At 37.2% G+C, this 20,256-nt stretch overlaps 1 protein-coding gene across 2 annotated transcripts in view; it reads right to left on the minus strand.

The window, feature by feature from the left end:
* LOC131065053 (uncharacterized) overlaps positions 1-20,256 on the minus strand; it is a 186,660-nt gene that overhangs the window by 114,261 nt on the left and 52,143 nt on the right. For both annotated transcript variants that reach the window (XM_057999437.2, XM_057999436.2), the window contains one exon: positions 9,447-9,540. In XM_057999437.2, coding sequence (XP_057855420.1) covers positions 9,447-9,540 — 94 coding nt within the window. The remainder of the gene's footprint in view (positions 1-9,446; positions 9,541-20,256) is intronic.

A 20,256-nucleotide genomic window follows, 5' to 3' on the forward strand; every position in this document is an offset into this window, starting at 1 on the left:
GGACATTCCAGACTTAGTCAAATTTCAGGATCAAGACATTCCAGACAATCAAATTTCAGGATCAGGACATTCCAAACTTAGCCAAATTTCAGGGCATTTGAAGATCAAGATGACATTCCAGACTCCATCACTCACCAACTTGACCCTTCATATCCCATTCATCTTCCGCAAAGAGAGAAAGGCACAAACCGGGGGGTCCCTATCCAAGACGGGGATGGGTGTGCGATTCGCACAACAATACCTAACAATTTTTTTTGGGCCTCCCAATTGCCAATTAGACCCACACAGATAAGAGAGAATTTCAACATTCCATCCTAAAATGATAGATTTATGATCTGCAATTTTAGCTCTAGAATCTTCACAGAAGATCTTGAACCTAACCAACAGATTTTATAATTTTCCTGCTCTAGAACAACAAACAAAGTGGTATCATCCACAGATTGAGCACTCAAAAAAGATTTTTGGCAAGTTGTACAAGTTGCACAATAATAACATCCAAGTAGGCATACTCAAGAGTTATATCCCAACTCCCCATCACCCCCTCATTGAAATCAAGTTTTTTGGGAGTGGAGACCCCATGAGGTTGAGGGGTAGTGCCCCTCATGGGGGTCTAGGGGCAACGACCCCAACAGGGTCAACAAGCAACACCCCTTATGGGGGTTTGCAGGCAATGCCCCCAACAAGGTCAAGGGACAACATCCCCTGTGGAAGTTTGAGGGCAACGCCCCCAACATGGTCAAGGAGAAGCAAATTAAGGCCTTCGAAACCTTTGCCACCAATGAAAATCGCATTTTTTTAACTACAAGCAAGAAAAAATAAATCATATGAATTTGGAAGACATTTAATGCAAAACTCAGGATTTATTGCATTTACTCACAAGTTTTATAGGAAAAAATTGCCACGGTTTTTTCAATAACTTGTTGGAAAGTTTTTGGGCGAGTAACTCGCCTCCCATTTTGACTCGAGAGTACTTGTGAGTCAAAAGGATTTTTGGAGAATTTTTCAACAATAGCATCAACAACAATAACAAAGAGCTGGAGCAAGGGGGAAGCCTTGCCTTATTGAGCTTTGAAGCTAGAAGGAATTGGTGAGAGATCCATTAATCTCAATCTACATAGGGGAATCATAGAAGAGCACCTTAACCCAATCACAAAAAACCTTATGGAAGTCGAAAGCATTCAAAATTGTATGAACAAAACCCCATTCTATTCTCTAATAGGCTATCTCAAAGTCCAAGAGAACCATTCCTAATATTTGACAAGTATAACTTGCCCAATCCATACACTCCCAACTAGTAATCAAGTTCTCGAGAATATATCTATCATTAATAAATCCCATTCGATTCACAAATATAATATTAGGCAAAGTATCTCTCAATCTCAAAGCCAACAGGGTAGCAAGGATTTTATAAGATAAATTCAAAAGAGTAATTGGTCTACAATTTTTTTATCGTGGTTTTATCCCCTTCCTTGGGCAGAAATTTTATAACCCTTCTATTAATCTAGGTCCAAGAGAACCCATTTCAAAAGATTCATCATAAACTTCCAAGAGTTCATCCACAATCCATTTACTATTGCTATCATAAAACTTGATAGGAATGCCATCTAGTCCTCGCACTTTTCCATCTTTAAAAAAGTTTATAGCTCTGACAATTTCTTCCTTGAATAAACTCTTGTTGAGCTCATCTCTATCATCCTCCTCCAACTTGGTCAGAATAATTCTCTTGCAAATAAAATATGCTTCAACACTTTAATATTATCCTCTATAGAAAACAAGTTCTTTGAGAATTCATGATGATCTACTCACATCTCATTGGGATCATCAATCAATTCTCCCCAATCGAAATAAGCCCATTTTTCTCTTGTAGTGCTTGGCTTTCAATATATTGAAGAAATATTTAGTCCCTTTGTCCCCTTCTTTGAGCTAGGTGAGGCTGGCCCTAGACCTTGTGATGCAAGAGCATCCATGGTGTAAGGGCAATCTTGCATCACCAAAAAAATTGTGTGGCTGCTTACAAAGTGAGTTCATGAGGGCTGTCATGGATAAAAAGTGGTAGGATAACTTCCTTAATAATTTGAAAGGTATAATTGAATCTTCTAACAAGGCCAAAAACTAATATTCGCTGCCCAAATCTGCAAACTATAAATCTTTAAGATTTTAACTAAATAAAGAAATCTTCAGCAATTTTCTTGCAAATATAAATTGAACAATCACCAACAATGAGCTCAAATGTTATCCCTATGTAGTATTGTCTCAATAGATATGATGATTTTTGTCCCCAAATCCAAATGTGGAAATCGGAGAAGGTTTTAGTCCTCTGAATGTCCAACACCAAAGGTTTTTGTCCTTGAAAGCAAATTTGAAATTTGAATTAGAAAATGATGATAATCAATAATTGATATTTTGATGTGATTCTTGACTTTTGTTTTACAGGTGCTTTACTTTGGGCCCTTTATTTTATTTATTTTTTACTCCAATAAAAAAACTTTTAAATTCCATACAAAGGCCACCTTTTGAATTACATTTTGAATAAAGTGATAAAAGCAGTTCCCAAACATTGCATAAGATCTAAAATAATATTCAAGTGGCATTTTTGAAAATAAAATTACTGGACCCACTTAACATGTTATTATTATTTTATTTCCCTTACTCTATCATTTAGCCTACAAGAAAAGAGAATAGGCTAAAGGTCTTCTCCATTGATTTAATCCTGAAAAGAGGGCATGATAAAACAACATTCAAGGATGAGTTTACGCTCCTTCAAGATGATAATGAGACTGTCGTAGAAATATACAATACTAGCCAAGGGAATCACAAGAGAATATAAGAAAATACACTTTTAGGCTTAAGGAACTGACTAGAAAACTTGAGAAGAACCTATACAAGGACTCAAGAAATGGTTCATTGAAGACTCAAACCATCATTACAAAGAAAAATGAGCATTGTCCCACCTTCATTTTGAGGTGATGTATAATGGACATTGAAAGAAAAACCAAAATGCCTTCATGTTCTTAACAAAGGAATGAAGAGGATGCTAACTCAAAAGCAAGACCATAAACATTAAATCTGCTAGAAGGACCCACAAGGTATCTAAGCCAAACCTTAGGTGATCCACAAGTTGTCTCATCCCAAAACCAAGACTTGAATTGAATTAGTGCACTATGCCAAGCAAAAGTGAAGGATCCAATAACATATATATTTACTCACCTTATGCTATCACCTCCCCTCATTGGATCTTGGTAAGCAAAAAATGCTAAATATTTTATATAAAAAAATTGTTCGGGTCATCACACATTGTCAAATCAAACCTCTTTCTAGCAATTATTCTATTAATGAATTCAACTTTACACTCAAGTTTGCACTCATGCAATGTGATAACTTGTTAGGCAAACTAGATCCTAGGAGACCCATTCAATGTGAGATGTTGCACATCAACAGCAATCTATTTGGCATCCCTATGCCAATCAAATCTATGTACTCCTTAAGTATCGCTAAAACTTTAGGCTCCTCAAAGTTGCATAGCTCTTCTTCCTCTTATGTAGGATTGACTACTAATGCGTAGTATCTTGTAATTTCCTCGCCTCCTTAAGAAACATGTTTTATGAGATTAGCATCACCTTGCACTTTGCACACTCTTCTTTTGCCTTCATAAACAAGAACAAAAACTTCTTAACATTCATGGTAATGGTATAGGTGTTCTTCCTTCCATTATGGATCACACATTATCATACTACCAAGGTTGACCCAACAACAAATGGCATGCATCCATGGGATTCACATCACACAATATCTCATATACATGCCTGCCAATGTGGAATGCCACTTTGCATTACTGTCACCATAAGTTGTCCTTTCTACAACCACAAGACCTTATACATTGTGGAGTGCGCAATTCAACTCTAACTTACCACCCAACTTGTAAGTTGTGTAGAAGATGCTCTTCCTCAACCACAATCCATTCTCCTCTCACTCAAGCTTGAGCAAAACCTTACACATTTTCCCTTGCCATGGGAGCTATGATTTTCACATAACTATCATCTTCTTCTCCTTGCGCAACATCCACATACTTCTCCACTTGAATTTTTTGACACGCAGCTTTAGCACACTCAAATGCTTGATGATCTACTTGTCCACATCTAAAGCAAGTCCAGTTGAAGACTTTCCATAACCACCCCTTTCCTTTCCTATGCTTCTACTAGAGGTTCGCACGCCTTTCAAGTTTTGTACAATGCCGCTAAACTCCGTGACTTCCTGTTGTGCATAGGTTCTTTTTCCCACCTCCGTGTTTTCTCTTCCAACATCTACCTATAATGTTTGGTTCTCTTCACGATTTCTCATCTATCTTGAGTGTAAGATGGTAGGCATTTTCTACAAAACTTATACGCAACAAACAAATTACATCTTGAATGGAAGTGCTCATACTATTCGCATATCTAGAGACCTTCTCTACACTCTCTTCTTGATCAATACAAATGTTTAATCTATAGTACTCCACAATGTACTCTTTGAAAAACATCTCTTGTTGTCAAAAATTATTGAACTTCGCCAACAGATCCATGTATAATTGATTGGTATGAACTTTCCCTTGAGCTTGGCTATCATTCAATCCAATTGTGAGATTTTTCTCTTGTTCCTCTGAACATGATCTTTCTCGAAGTGTTCCCACCACAAGGCAATTTCCCTTTTAACATCTTGACAGTGTTCTTTAGCTTTTTGAGATCTTTGATTGATTTCAAGTCCAAATATTTCTCCACCTCAGTGATCTACTCCAACAATTCCTTTGGATTTAAGCTTCTAGTTGTTATAAAACAAGGTGTAGAAAGCTTGCAATATGAACTTGAACTCAAAGTTATTGCGAATCTGAAACTAAAGATTAACCATTAACACGGTGATTGTAGAATCAAAACAAGAACAAGAAAACCATTGCATGTGAAACACCAAATTTACGTGGAGAAACCCTTTCGAGAATAAACTCCACCATGAAAAAGAGAGGTAAGTATATTACTAATCCAATGAAGAATAAAAACAGCAATAGACTTCTCTGTAGTCCTTTGTAAAACCTGGCAGCACTCCATTACCCTGCAAACTAAACAAGACTGAATGAAGAACACTAGCTCAAGGCACCAATTTATAGGAGTTTCTGAGGATGAATACCACTATGGTATCATCAAACAATAGGCAGAAAAACCATCTGCAAAAACTCACACCCACCTCCCAAAATAGCCTCTTACAGATGCTCTTACAATTGGCATAACACATCTCCCATGCATGTGCATCTATGTAAGGATTATGTCATAAATATTGTCATCGATATTGTCATAGCAATAATGACTATCATAAACGTCATATATTCTCTTACTTCTCCTGACAAGTGTCCAAGCACCTCAAAATAGAAGATTTCAAGAGGGGTCACCTAGATATTTTGTCCTTTTCCTAGAGGACAAACAATAAAAGTAACTTTGCCTTTACATGATCTCTTTCACCATCGTTGGTGAAGTTGTTTAACCCATTATGGGTAAGTTACCAAAAATATTTAGGAAAACAATAAGTTAAAGGATTTACAAGGTTGAAGGCACCTAAATCCTAACACTAGTATAGCTATGTAAATCAAATCAAGGTTTTGTATTGGCTCTCACAAACGGATCTTCTATTTCTTATTCCTCTTATAATTCCATGTTCACTTTAGGTATGGATTCTCCTCACTAATATTTTCTTCGATAGCAACTCCTCATATTTCCACATTGAAGCTTACACAACAATGTGGATGATGTGTGGACAACAAGCATGAGCCAAGACTTGCACAAGACCTGTCCAGCAGGCTTTGTTCAAGAACAACTACACTATAATGTCCCCTATTAGGAGATAGCCTATTTTCCAATAATTAAACACATCTCATCATATTTATTATATTTTATTATGCATTTGTTAGCTTTAGGGAACAATTAGCATACATCATACAAGGGATAATCAACATAGCCAAGTCTAATCCCTAATCAATCCTAATGATCAATCTTAGCGGAGATTGGGAGGCATCTTTGTTAGGTCGCTAGAAAACCATCCTCCATAAGTAGCGCCTTTGTATGATGTAACATATGCCCATTCCACTGCAAGCCTTATTCATTACCTTTGTATGATGTAGCACATTCCCTTATTCATTGCCTTTGTATGATGTAGCACATTCCCATTCCACCGCAGGCCTTATCCATTGCATTTGTATGATGTAGCACATGTCCATTCCACCGCAGGTCTTATCTACCTTGCAAGGTATTAATACCTTATTTCCCTAACAATTCCACATCAATCCTAGTGTAGGCATTAGCAGAAAAGCAAGGATTAGGCTATGAGTATACTAACTTCTCACGTATTATGAATATATATAAAATTAAGTATGACTGTCATACATATTGCGGTCTATACTATTAAATTCTGCATAAGAACATTATCAAGCATCATATATTAAGCACATCCCCATGCATACCACCCAGAACACGGATGTTACTGTGTGTAACTTAATAACAGTTCTAATCTGATCTGACCGCTGTTGATATCATTGGAGGCTTTTGATTCCTTTCCTTTATATCTCTCAATGAGAGGGACGGGTCACACCTCTTCATAATGTATGCCCTTTGGCAAGAGACACCCTTTCAACATTAGCACCCTTTGAAAGAGTTCAACTCTTCATTATTTCTGCCCTTTGAAAGGGACGCAACCTTTCACAATCAGATCTGCATTTCTTATTTAAATCAGATCTGCACTTCCGATTCCCAAATTATCCCCCTTCAAATGAGTTCTCTTCTCCCTTTTATTCCTCATATTTGGGGTAGTCACAACTTATCACTTCATGCTTTTTGACCATTCATTAACTTTAATTAAATTTTATTTATATTTAATTATATTGTTTTATATTTTAATTTAATTTTTATTTTTTATTTCTTTTGTATTTTAATTTTATTATTATTATTTATTGTTAAATTATATTTCAAAGTGGGGACATTACATACACAAGGTGCGTGAAACAATAGACTACACACAAGGATGCACGAGCTACACTGAGGTGTTCATGAACCAAAAGTGCAAGACATGCAATTGCACAAGACTACAATCAGCAAAAAAGCCACAAGCCAAGGGCATGCAAGCACAAAAAGCAACAAGGTGCAGCTGAGAAACAAATCAACAACACAAATTCTTTTTGGCTGATGCAAGATTACTCAACCCCAAGAATCCGCTTGCATTAATTTGACAACTTGTATGCCATGTCCTTGTTAAGACTGGATGAGAGAATTATGTTCTTTCTATGTCCCTATTACACACCCATTGTGAGTTCCTCATAAGGACTCTATGCAATGTCTTTTATAAGTTCACTCCCATTCATGAGCTTGAGTGCCTTGTTCATCATTGAAGGATCTAAAAATGGTTTTCTTAATATTAATCACAGTTACCGGGAGACGCGTCTTCAGACCCCTGGAACGCGTCCTCGGGACTGGGACACGTCTCTGGTCTATGAAACTTTTTTGGTGACTGCTAGGTTCACTGGGTTCTCAAGCGCCGAATCTCCCCGATGACTCCAAGTCTCCTATGCAAATTTTTAATGTCCCCCGTCGCCAACATAACCGTGGAGAGCCCTCTCGTCCAGCATTACCAATACCTTCCTCATCGAAGCTTTGTTGCAGGCCAGTGAGGCTTCGCAATCGTAACCCTACTTAGCATGACATACATTTACACCCATTGGCCTGCTTTGTTCATTGCTTTTATAATTTTATTGGATTCATGTTGTTGATCGCATAGTATGATTATCTGACCAAATTGCTTCAGTTTCAAATGTTTGGATAGTTTTTCTTTTTTATTTTCAAGGAAATAAGAGGAGATATCAAATTATTTTCTAAATTTTTAGAGTGTATTTTTATTAGAAAATGGTCAAAAACATTATATTTTTAATTTTAGGTATTGTATAATGCTAGTTTTTTTTTATTAATTGTATTTGTACACAATTTTGTTGGATGTTGGATTTTAAAGAAATTATTAAAAATATATGATATTATTAAGATTATTTTATTTAAAATATCTAAAGATTCTATTATAAAATTGATTAATTATAAATATACATTTTACATTTTATTTATTATATGTAAATATTCAGGTTTTCAAAGTTCTACGTCATGTTATTTTCTGGAAATTATTAAATTATTTTTTTTTTAAATGGCATCTCCAAGTACCCCAATCTCCTATTTTTCAAAATTAGCCATACCGGTACCAATGTGAGTCTCCAAGTACCCCCCATCTCCTAGTAACCTTGATATTAATCCAAATAATGTAGGATGTCATAATCTACAAGAACTGAACTTTGTAGTAAAATGAAAGATCTCCTATATTCAACACACTGGAATGTAAGTATATCTATCTTTTCAAGGTTGACATTGTAGATCATTGCCATAGGATGGTACAATAGGAGGATCAAGTTTTAATAATAGAAGGGTCATCAGAACAGAGCAATAGAAAAAACGGCCCTTTTCAAAAATAGAGTTTTTGGTCTGTTGACAAGTTTATTAATATACCTAGTAAATCATTAGTATTGAAATTGCAGTGTACCTATAAGTTCTTTCTATTCAGTCATTATGATCATATGCTTAAGACAAACTATAAGATTCATCTTAGTTCAAGAAATAGATACAATCCAAAGCAGAAAAATGACCCTTGTGAACAAATGTATCAAACAGAAAAAGGAGAGTTCTATGTGTCAATGTAAAAATGACGATATATACAATAAAGCATGTTATTTTGAAGCTATACAATAAATAAAAAAATGCAAGTAATAGTTCATGAAAAATCAAGAACGATTTATTCTCTGTCAATGAAAAAGTAGTTTTTTACCAACTCCATAGTAGTTTTTTGTTCATTGGGTTCCATTTAACCCTAATAATGCAGTGTTCTGCCCCTTGCCGAATTTGTTGATATGGTACATCTTCCATTCTATACATATATTTAAGTTGAACAAATTTTGATCTACAATGAAACTTACCTTTGGAACCTATCAAGACTAATCAATATCCATGTCTAAAACTTTCACCTTACTGGATTCTATTAACTCCATGTAATATAAAGTTCTTTTCCATAAAATTTATATTCATGCTCTACATTTCTTCCAACCAATAAACATGTTATGCTTGTGGAACATTATAAGTTTTCTAACCACATTTTCCTGGAAGTGTTGGATATCCATGTTAGGAAATATAATAAGCTGCACTCTTTAAGCAGTGTGCAAGAGCATGGCAAAGTAGCTGCTAAAATGAATAATCCTTCATAATAACATTTGGTATTTGTTATCAAGTCCTTCCAAGATATTGATAGCAACAATTGAGAAACTGATTATAAGCATCACTGAAATTTATCTTTTTCTAGCTAATTCCACCTTCTGCCATTTGTATGACCTTTTCAATAAGACAACAAACCTGGCTTCAAAACATTGGGTATAGACAGGATCCCAGAGGTATTGATTAAAAGATCCAATCGTCCATGAGTATCTCCAATTATTTTTGCTGCCACCTGCCACATGTAAGCAATATGTCACAAGGCTGAACAAAAATGCCAAAAGAGAATATGATAAGAAAACATTACACTAATAGTAAAATTAGATTTAGGCAACATTTCATAGTAACTAAAGCTGAACCTGATGTGAACTGAAGTGATGGGAATAGTCTTAAAATAACCATGCAATACCCTCAATTTAAAGATTGAGTTTGGTGTGTAGCTCAAAAAGTATGCAGTAAAAAAGCAACCCTTCACGACATCTTTGAAGAGAAAAAGAGGATTAGCAAATAAACAACAGCATGGATGACTTCTGTCAGTGGAGCTTTAGTGGCATCCTTTCTAATTACCACTCAATTGATAGAGTTTATCAAGTCCATCCTGAAAGTATACAAGAACACAGTCCCACTTAACTTATTGTGGGTTTGCTCTTAAACTCCAATCTCTATGTGAGATCTGTAGTTAAATTTTAAAAGTTACTAAATTTTACTTTGGTTATTTGTTAGGCTCCAATTGCAGCCCACTTAAGACCTAAGTTACCAAAAGAGCAAAATGCATATGAATATAAATGCTTTTAGTCATCAATACAACTCAAACGAATGAGGGTTACCATTACTGACTTTAAGAGTGTTTAATATTAGTTGCCAAGAAGACCCCAAAACTCATCCCATCATCTTTGTTGAGCTTGTGAGGATGTTTTCTGCTTCCAATTGCTTCTCGTAAATTCCTCTTGTAATAATTTTGTTCCACGGCTGTTGGGGACGGGGAGATGCGAGGACGGGCTTCAAGGACAGGGGCACAAAGGGAAAAAGTTTTGGGACGGGGGGACTTGGACTTAGGGAGGAAACGTGTTTCCGTGGAACAATGAGTTACAATTATCATCTTTGGCAAGGACTTTGATGTCTAGTCATGAACGAATGCTCAACAAAAGTCAATCTGCCCATAGCAGCAAAATACTTCTCAGGAATAAATTGGCAAACCAAAAGATAAAGATTTATTCAAATAATTGAGAAAATTTGGGGAAGGATTAAAGTTTATGAAAAAATCATACAACCAGCAAAAAACACAAAAAAAAATGGTTACGGTTAGGATTTGGGTTTTCAAAAAATTGGCACACAGCCAAAAATCAAAAAAAAAAAGGCTATGGTTTGGGTTTCTAGGAAACAATTGACCAGCCTCAAAAAAGTTGTGGTTATGGAAAATAACCTTGGAAAAAACATTTTCTGGCAATTTAACTAGTGAAATTTGTGATTTTTTTTATGTTTGAATTGAGGTGATTGTTTCACATTTTCAGGGCAAAAAATTGCACCTAAGTAAGATTCATGATTTTACACACTATGTTCCTTGATCCAACTATTGATAGTGCAACCAATTGCATCAATATATGGAGTGTACAAGAGTATTCACTTTTAAAGGCGTCTAAGGTAGGTCTTGGAAGATGTAGCAACCATAATATTTTTTAACTATGAATATGCAGAAATTTGCAACAAGGGATATGTGTATGTAGGTTTTTATGATCATGATTCATCATTGGCCTGTTACTTGCTTAGACTTATAGTTTGATGGGGGTTTGGAGGCAACACCAAAATGAGGTTGAGGGTAGCACCCCTTACGAGGGTGTGAGGGTGAGAGAGAGAGAGAGAGGTAAAGAGATAGGTCTAGATCTTGGGGGAGAGAGGGGAGAGTGAGATAGAGAGAGGTAGAGATGGGGGAGAGAGGGGAGAGTGAGATAGAGAGAGGTAGAGAGAGGGGATAGAGGAAGAGTGATAGGGAGAGAGATAGGTCTAGAGTTCATGGTAGATAAAGTGAGTGAGATAGAGAAAGCGAGAGAATGTTGATAGGAGCCTGTTGATTATTGAAATTTAAAAGTCTAAAAATTTATAAGATCTTCTAAAACCTTAGAATTTGTATTATAGCTCCTAGAGATATGAAACCACTCTTAAACATCTTTTCAATATATACATGACATATAAACACGTTCAAATGTGACTCATACTACAAAGATGGGGGAGTTAAATGTTATGTTTCATGTGTATTCTAGGGGCATGTCATAAACCAGAAAAGCATTGAAATTTTGAGACTTTAAAAATAAATTGAGTTTGGCCAAGTCCAAGTGACAAGACTCAACCACACTCGGTGAGTCTATCCCAAACTCGACCAAGTCTTAGTCTAAGTCCAAGCACCTAGGACTTGCCAAGCTTGACTCGGCTCGTAACTCACTAAGCCTAGGTGAGTCCGTGCAAGTCTCGCTCTACATACATTCATCCGCGCGCGCGCGTGTGTGTGCGGGGGTGTGTGTGTGTGTGCGTGTGCGGGTGTGTGTGTGTGCGTGTGCGTGTGTGCTGGTGGGTGTGTGTGTGTGTGTGCGTGCGTGCGTGCGTGCGTGCGTGCGTGCGTGCGTGCGTGTGTGTGTGTGCGTGTGTGCGGGGGGGACAGGGGGTGTTGTGTGTGTGTGTGTGCGTGTGCGTGTGCGTGTGTGTGTGTGTGTGGGTGTGTGTGCCTGTGCCTGTGTGCATGTGGGTGTGTGTGTGCGTGTGGGTGTTGGTGTGGGTGTGTGTGTGTGTGTGTGTGTGGGTGTGGGTGCAGGTGCGGGTGTGTGTGTGTGCGTGTGTGCGTGTGTGTGTGTGTGTGCGTGTGTGTGTGTGTGTGCGTGTGTGTGTGCGTGTGGGTGTGTGTGTGCGTGCGTGTGTTATATACATGACATATAAACACATTGAAATGTGACTCATACTACAAAGATGGGGGAGTTAAATGTTATGTTTCATGTATATTCTAGGGGCATTCCATAAACCAGAAAAGCATTGAAATTTTGAGTCTTTAAAAATAAATTGAGTTTGGCCAAGTCCAGGTGACACAACTCAACCACACTCGGTGAGTCTATCCCAAACTCGACCAAGTCTTAGTCTAAGTCCAAGCACCTAGGACTTGCCAAGCTTGACTCGACTCGTAACTCACTAAGCTTGGGCGAGTCCATGCAAGTCTCGCTCTACATACATTCATGCGCGGGCGCGTCCGTGTCTATGTCTGTGTGAGTGTGAGTGTGAGTGTGCGTGTGGGTGGGTGTGTGTGTGCATGTGTGTGTGCGTGTGGGTGTGTGTGGGTGTGTGTGCGTGTGTGTCTGTGTGTGTGTGCGTGCGTGTGTGTGGGTGTGTGTGTGTGGGTGTGTGTGCGTGTGTGTGTGTGTGTCCATGTGGGTGTGTGTGAGTGTGTGTGTGTGTGTGCGCGTGTGTGTGCGCGTGTGGGTGCGTGTGTGTGTGTGTGCGTGTGTGTGTGCGTGTGTGTGTGTGCGTGTGTGTGTGTGTGCGTGTGTGTGTGCGTGTGTGTGTGTGCGCGTGTGTGTGTGTGCGTGTGTGTGTGTGTGTGCGTGTGTGTGTGTGTGTGTCCATGTGGGTGTGTGTGTGCGTGTGGGTGTGTGGGTGTGTGTCTGTGTGTGTGCGAGTGTGGGTGTGTGCGTGCGTGTGTGGGGGGTGTGCGTATGGGTGTGTGGGTGTGTGTGTGTCTGTGCGTGTGGGTGGGTGTGTGTGCGTGTGTGTGGATAGGTGTGGGTGTGTGTGTGTGTGGGTGGGTGTGTGCATGTGGGTGGGTGTGGGTGTGTGCATGTGGGTCTGTGTGTGCGTGTGGGTGGGTGTGTGTGTGTGCGTGTGGGTGTGTGTGTGTGTGGGTGTGTGTGTGCGTGTGCGCGTGTGTGTGTGTGAGTGCGTGTGTGTGTGCATGCGTGTGTGTGTGCGCGCGCGCGCGTGTGGGTATGTGTATGTGTGTGTGCGTGTGTGGGTGTGTGTGTGCGTGTGGGCGTGTGTGTGCGCGTGTGCGCGTGCGCGTGTGCGCGTGTGCGCGTGTGCGCGTGTGCGCGTGCGCGTGTGCGCATGTTCTAGGTGACAAGACTCAACCACACTCGGTGAGTCTATCCCAAACTCGACCAAGTCTTAGTCTAAGTCCAAGCACCTAGGACTTGCCAAGCTTGACTCGACTCGTAACTCACTAAGCCTGGGCGAGTCCGTACAAGTCTCGCTCTACATACATACATACGCGCGCGTGTGTGTGTGTGTGTGTGATTTTTACATGTTCTTTTATACGAATGAACCCAACCAAAAAAAAAATTGCCAAATCCACAAACTCAAACCAAGATTCATACCAAAACCAATAACTTAGCCCAATGAAGAGGATTAAAATAATGCCATTTAATTACTTTAAGTATATAGGAAATGAAAGATTATTCTAACTTTTATTCATATCTTGAAAACAAAATATGGCAATTAGCCATAGGTATGGAGAACCTATAGAAAAGGCTACATTGATTGTTGATTGCGTAGGTGCTATAGCATCAATGGTGCAAATATCATAGAGATAGTGTATGGAACAGTTAAAGACACACGGCCATAATTTGATGGCTAATGAGTGTGATACAGAGGATCAACCATAGTTCAAAAACTCGAACTCAGACTCAACTTGGCAGCCCAAAATTTTGACTCGGACTTGCGACTCAACAAAAAACTCAGCACAAACTCTGCAGAAAATAACCTCATAATTATACAAAAAAATTAAACAATTCATTTAGAGAACATAAAAGTCTAATTTGACTATCAAGTTGTCATAATTCAAACATTACACATCATAAGACCCTCAAACTCACAAAAGTTGAAATCCCAGTCACTATGTTTATAATGTTTAAGCATTAGACTCATAATTCAAACATTACACATGTCATATGACCCTCAAACTCGCAAAAATTGGGAGTCCATGCCTAAGAATCAGGAGTCTTGGAGCGGGACTCAGCTGAGTACTCTCTAAAACTCAAATTTTCCACTATTCAATCACATCAGCCCTAATGGAAAATGATTTGTAAGGGTTTAGCATTTTAAGTTGTCTCTTTAGAGACAACACAAAATGAAACGATGTGTATACTTTCCTTAATTTTAAATCATAAGGCAAAGTTCCCTAAGAACTAGCCAAACCTAAAACTAAAAGAATTTAGAAATATGCACATTGTACAAGATTTCAATGGGTTTAATATCTAATATGATTGCTTTTCCCCCAAATACAATGCCAAACTATCAACAATCAAGGTTAGCAGTGATATTTTACGATTGAGGAGGATAAACACTTCAAACAAGAAGATGCACAACATCCTACTAGTTAAGAGCAAAGACTAGTATTTGGCTGTAAAAGAAGATTTAACTAAATAACACCAAAAGAATGTTCACTACTTACTGAATCCAAGACCAAAAGTCTACATCAACAAGAAATGATTAAATGGCCAAACATCACACAATTCCACAAAAAATTTGCTAAAGCAATGCACTATGCTATTACATTAATGAATAAAGTGCATCAATGCAAAGCTAGCAAGATTACTTAATTCAATTTAACACATAATTACAAACATAGATTTAACAATAACTGAATAACAATGTCCAAGGGGTTGATCTCAATTAGTTAAAGCATTGAATTCTTATTGTGGATACCCAAGTTCAAATCCCAAAGGGACATCTAATATAGAGTTCTAAGTTGTGACTCTTGGTCTTCCAAAGTTGGCTTATAGTGTGGAGGTGGTTCCTAAATAAGTTGATTTCTAGGTTGTGAGTCTTGGTCTTCCATAGGTGGTTTCTAGTGTGGTTGCTTGAAAGGAGCTAGTATTAGTCTCATTGTTGTGCTCCCAAGAGCTTGTATTGGCCTCATGTTGATGCTTGTATGAACAGAATATTTGTAAATGATTAGCAATATAAAAATATAATAATAATAGTAACTGAATAACAATAACTTTGTAGCCTCTGTAATAAACTTTAAACTCACCAACCTTCGCTACAGACAAAAATATGACTTGACTTTAAACAATGACAATCTTTGCAGCATAAATCTAGCATCGATTCTCCATATTCTTATTATGTGTCCAGACCATTATTTATAATTCTTCTGCAGTAGTTTCTAGAGATGAAAGAATACTAAAATAATTGCTTTAAAGCAAACCCCAATCCTTCCATTGGCAAGAGGAAATAAAACTCTTGAAATTGGTTTAAATTGGACTTAATCTGCTTTTTCTCGTAATTAGTTAACTAAATGGAATGGTGTCCTCTTTTTGTATGACTTTTATTTAAATTACTTTACTTGGCATTTGATTTTATCCTCAAGCACTTTAACCTCTTGATCAGACTGTTTTACAGCGTAAAATTGCAGCTTCTATAATATTTGAATCTGAAACTTGAATGGGCATTATTTTTACAAGCTACTGCTAGCTTGATAGCCATTTTGAAGCGGTACTACCACACAAAAATCATGATTTCTACTCGTTCCTTCTCTGCCAGTGTACTAGTCACAATTTACCAAACATCTGTACCTATTTCACCTTTTGGGGCTAGCTCAACAATGGAAAAGATGTGATTTTCATTTCTTTCTTGTTGTCATAACACTAGTCATGATTTTCATATCCCTCGCACTTCTGGTCACTTTTTTCAACCAGTTACGCCAACTAAAAAGTGTGGTTTTACTTGTTCCTTTTTTTATCATATTTTTGTCTCACTTACGCCACTTTTTCTCAAGTCGTGTTTTATAATTCTTTTTGTTTACCCTAGTTTTGTCACTCTAAAATGTGATTTTTCTTAACTTTTTTTCCTTCTTATAGTGCATATCATTTCACAACATATTTGCCACTGTAGTAAACATTTTCAACAAGCTCAACCACTAAAAAGCTGTGATTTTATTTCAGATTTTCAAGAGTTTCCTTTATGACTAAATACCTATGCCATTACCGCTTTTGCATGATTTTGCCTTGTCTCAGCAACTCCTCTTCCCTTGGTGTGATTTATGACTAATTTTTGCACTTTGATAACTTTCTACTCATTGAAAGCAAAATTTTCATTTGATGCTATTGCCACATTCATGTATACTTCTCCCTATATAGGATGAGTATTCATCTCTAAACGTTATGTGCTTTCATCAACACTGACTCATTTCAACTTTGTTACTTGGAAGTTGTGGTTGCATGCCTTTGTGCTTAGACTTCTTCTCAAATCTTCGTCTTTCTTGTGTTAATGATCTCCTTTTTTCATCATTTGATGCCTTGTTGAAAATGTATCAACCTAAAAAATTTGCTAGTAAACAAGGCCTTAATAGAACAAAATTTTGTAACAAATTGGGAGAGACCAAAATTACATTAGTATTGATATCTGCTTGAGGATTACTTAACAAGGAACTGTAATGTCCCCATTTTCGGCCCAAGTTTGCAGTGAAGAAATATATTAATTAATTAATTAAATTTAAGTTGTTCTGTCCAGTTGAATTTAATTAATTATGCTTATGAGTTTAATACTTATTTTTAATAAACTTTGCTTGGCGCCACAATAAAAATAAAATAAATATTATAAGTCACTTATGAGCAAACAGATTTATTATTTAAACAAAGTGATTTTATAATTCCAGAATGTTCTACAGGAAGTTATAAAAGGGAGTTGAGGAGGCAAAAGGATTCATTCTGAGTTTTTTATTTCTCTTTTGGAGATTTATGCCTATGGCCAAATTTCTCACCAAAGGGATGAAAACCCCAAATAGTTTTCTTGAGGAATGAAAACCCAAAAGGCAATCCGGTTCCAACAAAGCATTGACGGTGTGCAAAGATTTAGGATTTGGGGGCAAAACCCTCATATTCTACTACTGCAATTTTATACAGGAATTGCCTTTGTGTTGAATGTTTGGAATAAGAGTTTTGGAGAAAATTGATATCTTTCCAGGTTTGCAAGTTTCATCAATAATCAAATTTATTTAAAATCTTGCAAGCAAGACATAAATTTGCAGAGATAATCAATTGTGATGTGTATGTATGTTGTGTAAAGAATGAAATTTAAATATTTTAATTATTGTTGCATGGACTCGTGTACCATCCTATACCCTAAAGAGAGGTCATAAAACATCAAGCATTATTGGGAGGGGCGGTTGTTATTAACAAAGGCTCTATAGCTTAAGTTAAAATCCAATGTAGCCTTTTTGAAGTTCTCCATGGTCTGACATGTCAACACCAAACAAGTTGAAGCTTGTTGGGAGCTTAAAAAGCCACAGTAACACCTTCTGCAGCCATTGAGGGATCTTCCTTGGTTTAAGGAAAGTGCAACATATATAAAAAGGTAATCATTCTTGACTGTTAGACACTACCAAGAAGGATGCGGTAGTGCAGGGTGATTTGATCAAGGAGATTGGGTGCCGCCAAGACTTTAAGACTGTCACCCAACCTTTGAAAATAATCAAAGATTATAATAAGTCATCGCTCCATTCTTTCGATAGTCTTGTGATGTTGGAGGTCTCACAATCATTGAATGAAGACAAATTTTCACCATCCAAGGAACCATAGCTATTGGAAGTCTTGAGCAAGGAGATTAGAGTAGGAGAGATATCATTAACGTCTTAATGTTTATGCAATAGCACTGAGCATGAGACATTCCACTCTGCACATAAGAAGCAAGCTTTACTTCAGTCGTGAGGGGTCAAGGAAGGTCTTGTGACAGTCCAGCCAGTGACAACATTTATTCCCTTGCAAATTATAGTATTGATATCCCAATTGCAAATTTTTGAGTTCAGTGTTGAAAAAATTCTCAATCGTCAGCAAGGTTTCGTGCTCTATAGACTTAGATGGATTCAAGGAGCTTGTGTCTTCTTGTATTCATTTGAAGTTAGTCAATGATCCAATTTGCTTCAATTCAATCTTATCTCAAAGTTTTGCATGCTCAGTTGTTGATTCAAGACCATGAAGGACTCACACCAAAGATAATAAACAGCAAATGCAAGGTCGCAGCACTTTAAGTAAGGAAGGCAATTTATATTCTCCAACTCACCTGGTTTCGCTGACATACAGGTATATGCTTCATGTCCAATTTGCTATTGTAATGTCTAATTGAATTTAAATTACAGCTGATTGTTGTATGAACTCCAAACTCATTGCTCATTACATTCTATTAAATATATTTTGAGATTGTATGCCTCTATTGTAAGAGAATTTAAATATCAAAATTTGTACCCATTGTGTGAACTACATTTTACATGAAGAAATTATTTAAGTAAGCTCTATCAATTGTGTAACCCAGTGAAGAAGCGGAAATTTTCAACTTTTGCCAAGTTCAAGTGGTAGGGGTTCCTACAGAGCCAACAAAAAACAACTATAAGATTGAGTTTTGTAGGGGTATAATTTTGGTACTAACACCAAATAAACAATTTAAACCATCTTGGAGCCCAAAAACAACCCCTATTCTATCAGTATTCCATGGGGATGCATTTCCCAAAACACAAGTTGTTTTTGGGACAAGGAGATTGTAATGTCCCCCGACGTAGTTTCTAAAGAATAAGGGAACAATTAACTTATGAATCAATTGAAGGAGGCGTCTTCTCATTCAACTAACGATACTTATAGCATTTGATTAACAATGTAAGTATACAATGGTTTACTATTGTAATTTGATTGATTATAATATATGAATACTGACTAACATCAATGCCACTGCTGTCTTTGGTTAGGCAATCAGATGTATGCTTAAGTGAATTGACCCTTAATATATATTATGCTTGGGCAAACCCTATGGTATTCGGTTATGTCTGATATGGTAACTCAAATCTGCAAGATGATCTTAATAGCCTTCTCAGATGTAACAATGGCGAAAAATGCTATGCACTTGTCCATGATTGCTTATAGTGATGGGATTTCTATTTCTGAAGTAATCCTTCAATGCCTAGCTATCTCCAATATGAAAGATTGATAGTTATGCAAAGAGATCTTTATTATCTCACCAAATTTACTGATGTAAAGCTCTTCCTGGTATGTTGATACGAACTTTCAATTATGATTCCTAAGATCGTTTTAGTACGATAAGATAGTCTATTAATCTTTAGAGATTTATATGGATGTGCAAAGATATATGATATTATGATATCACTAACAGTGGTACGCTGTTGCCCCTGATCTGGAACTATATACTTACAATAATAATTCATGTTGATGTCTCTGATATCACCTTGAGCTGCCAGCAATAATAGTGTTGTCTCTGACATATTCCATTTATGGGATTGTGCATACGATATTTGGGCCTTCTGCCTTACTAGAATTCTTCCCCCCAAAATAGGAAACAAGATACAAACCAATTCAATGTCTTTATAGAATGGATTTGATATCCATTATATGCCTTTGGTTGGTAACATTTCTTGGGACATGTCTCTTCACAATAGATAGGCTCTCTTAAACCCATCACACCCTTTCTCTAATTAAAGATTATGTGACCGCACCCTATGAATAATAATTCTCCAGCAAACTAATGAATTGCACCTCTTCATTGTCTTTGACCAGATCGTATTATTGGATTTCACCTTAGTTCACCGCATCAACATATTGTATTACTTCATAATTACGGTATCTTTGTATATCATTACTATGGTTTGTTCTAATACTTTAATATTGAGGTATCAATTTTTGCCAATTATCTCAATCTTTTAATAACTGCGCTGGTACCTTAGCAGATCGTATTCCTTCCTGTTGTGCGCTGCGCACACCTCCCCCCTTTGCTTTACAAGGGACCCCCATTTTTGTCGTCTGCCCGTTTGAAAGTGAGAAAGAGAGGGGTTTGTGCAGGCCACCTTCAGATAAACCGAAAGTACCAAGTCTTGCAAAGTGATCTAGAGGCCGAGTTTGGCAAAGAGTGAAGAGGGACCGACTTTGCAAAAACGTAGTAAAGGCCGAACTTTTTTAAAATCAGTGAAGCGTTCAAA

This window comes from Cryptomeria japonica, chromosome 11, assembly GCF_030272615.1.
Source record: "Cryptomeria japonica chromosome 11, Sugi_1.0, whole genome shotgun sequence".
In the NCBI taxonomy this organism is placed as follows: domain Eukaryota; kingdom Viridiplantae; phylum Streptophyta; class Pinopsida; order Cupressales; family Cupressaceae; genus Cryptomeria; species Cryptomeria japonica.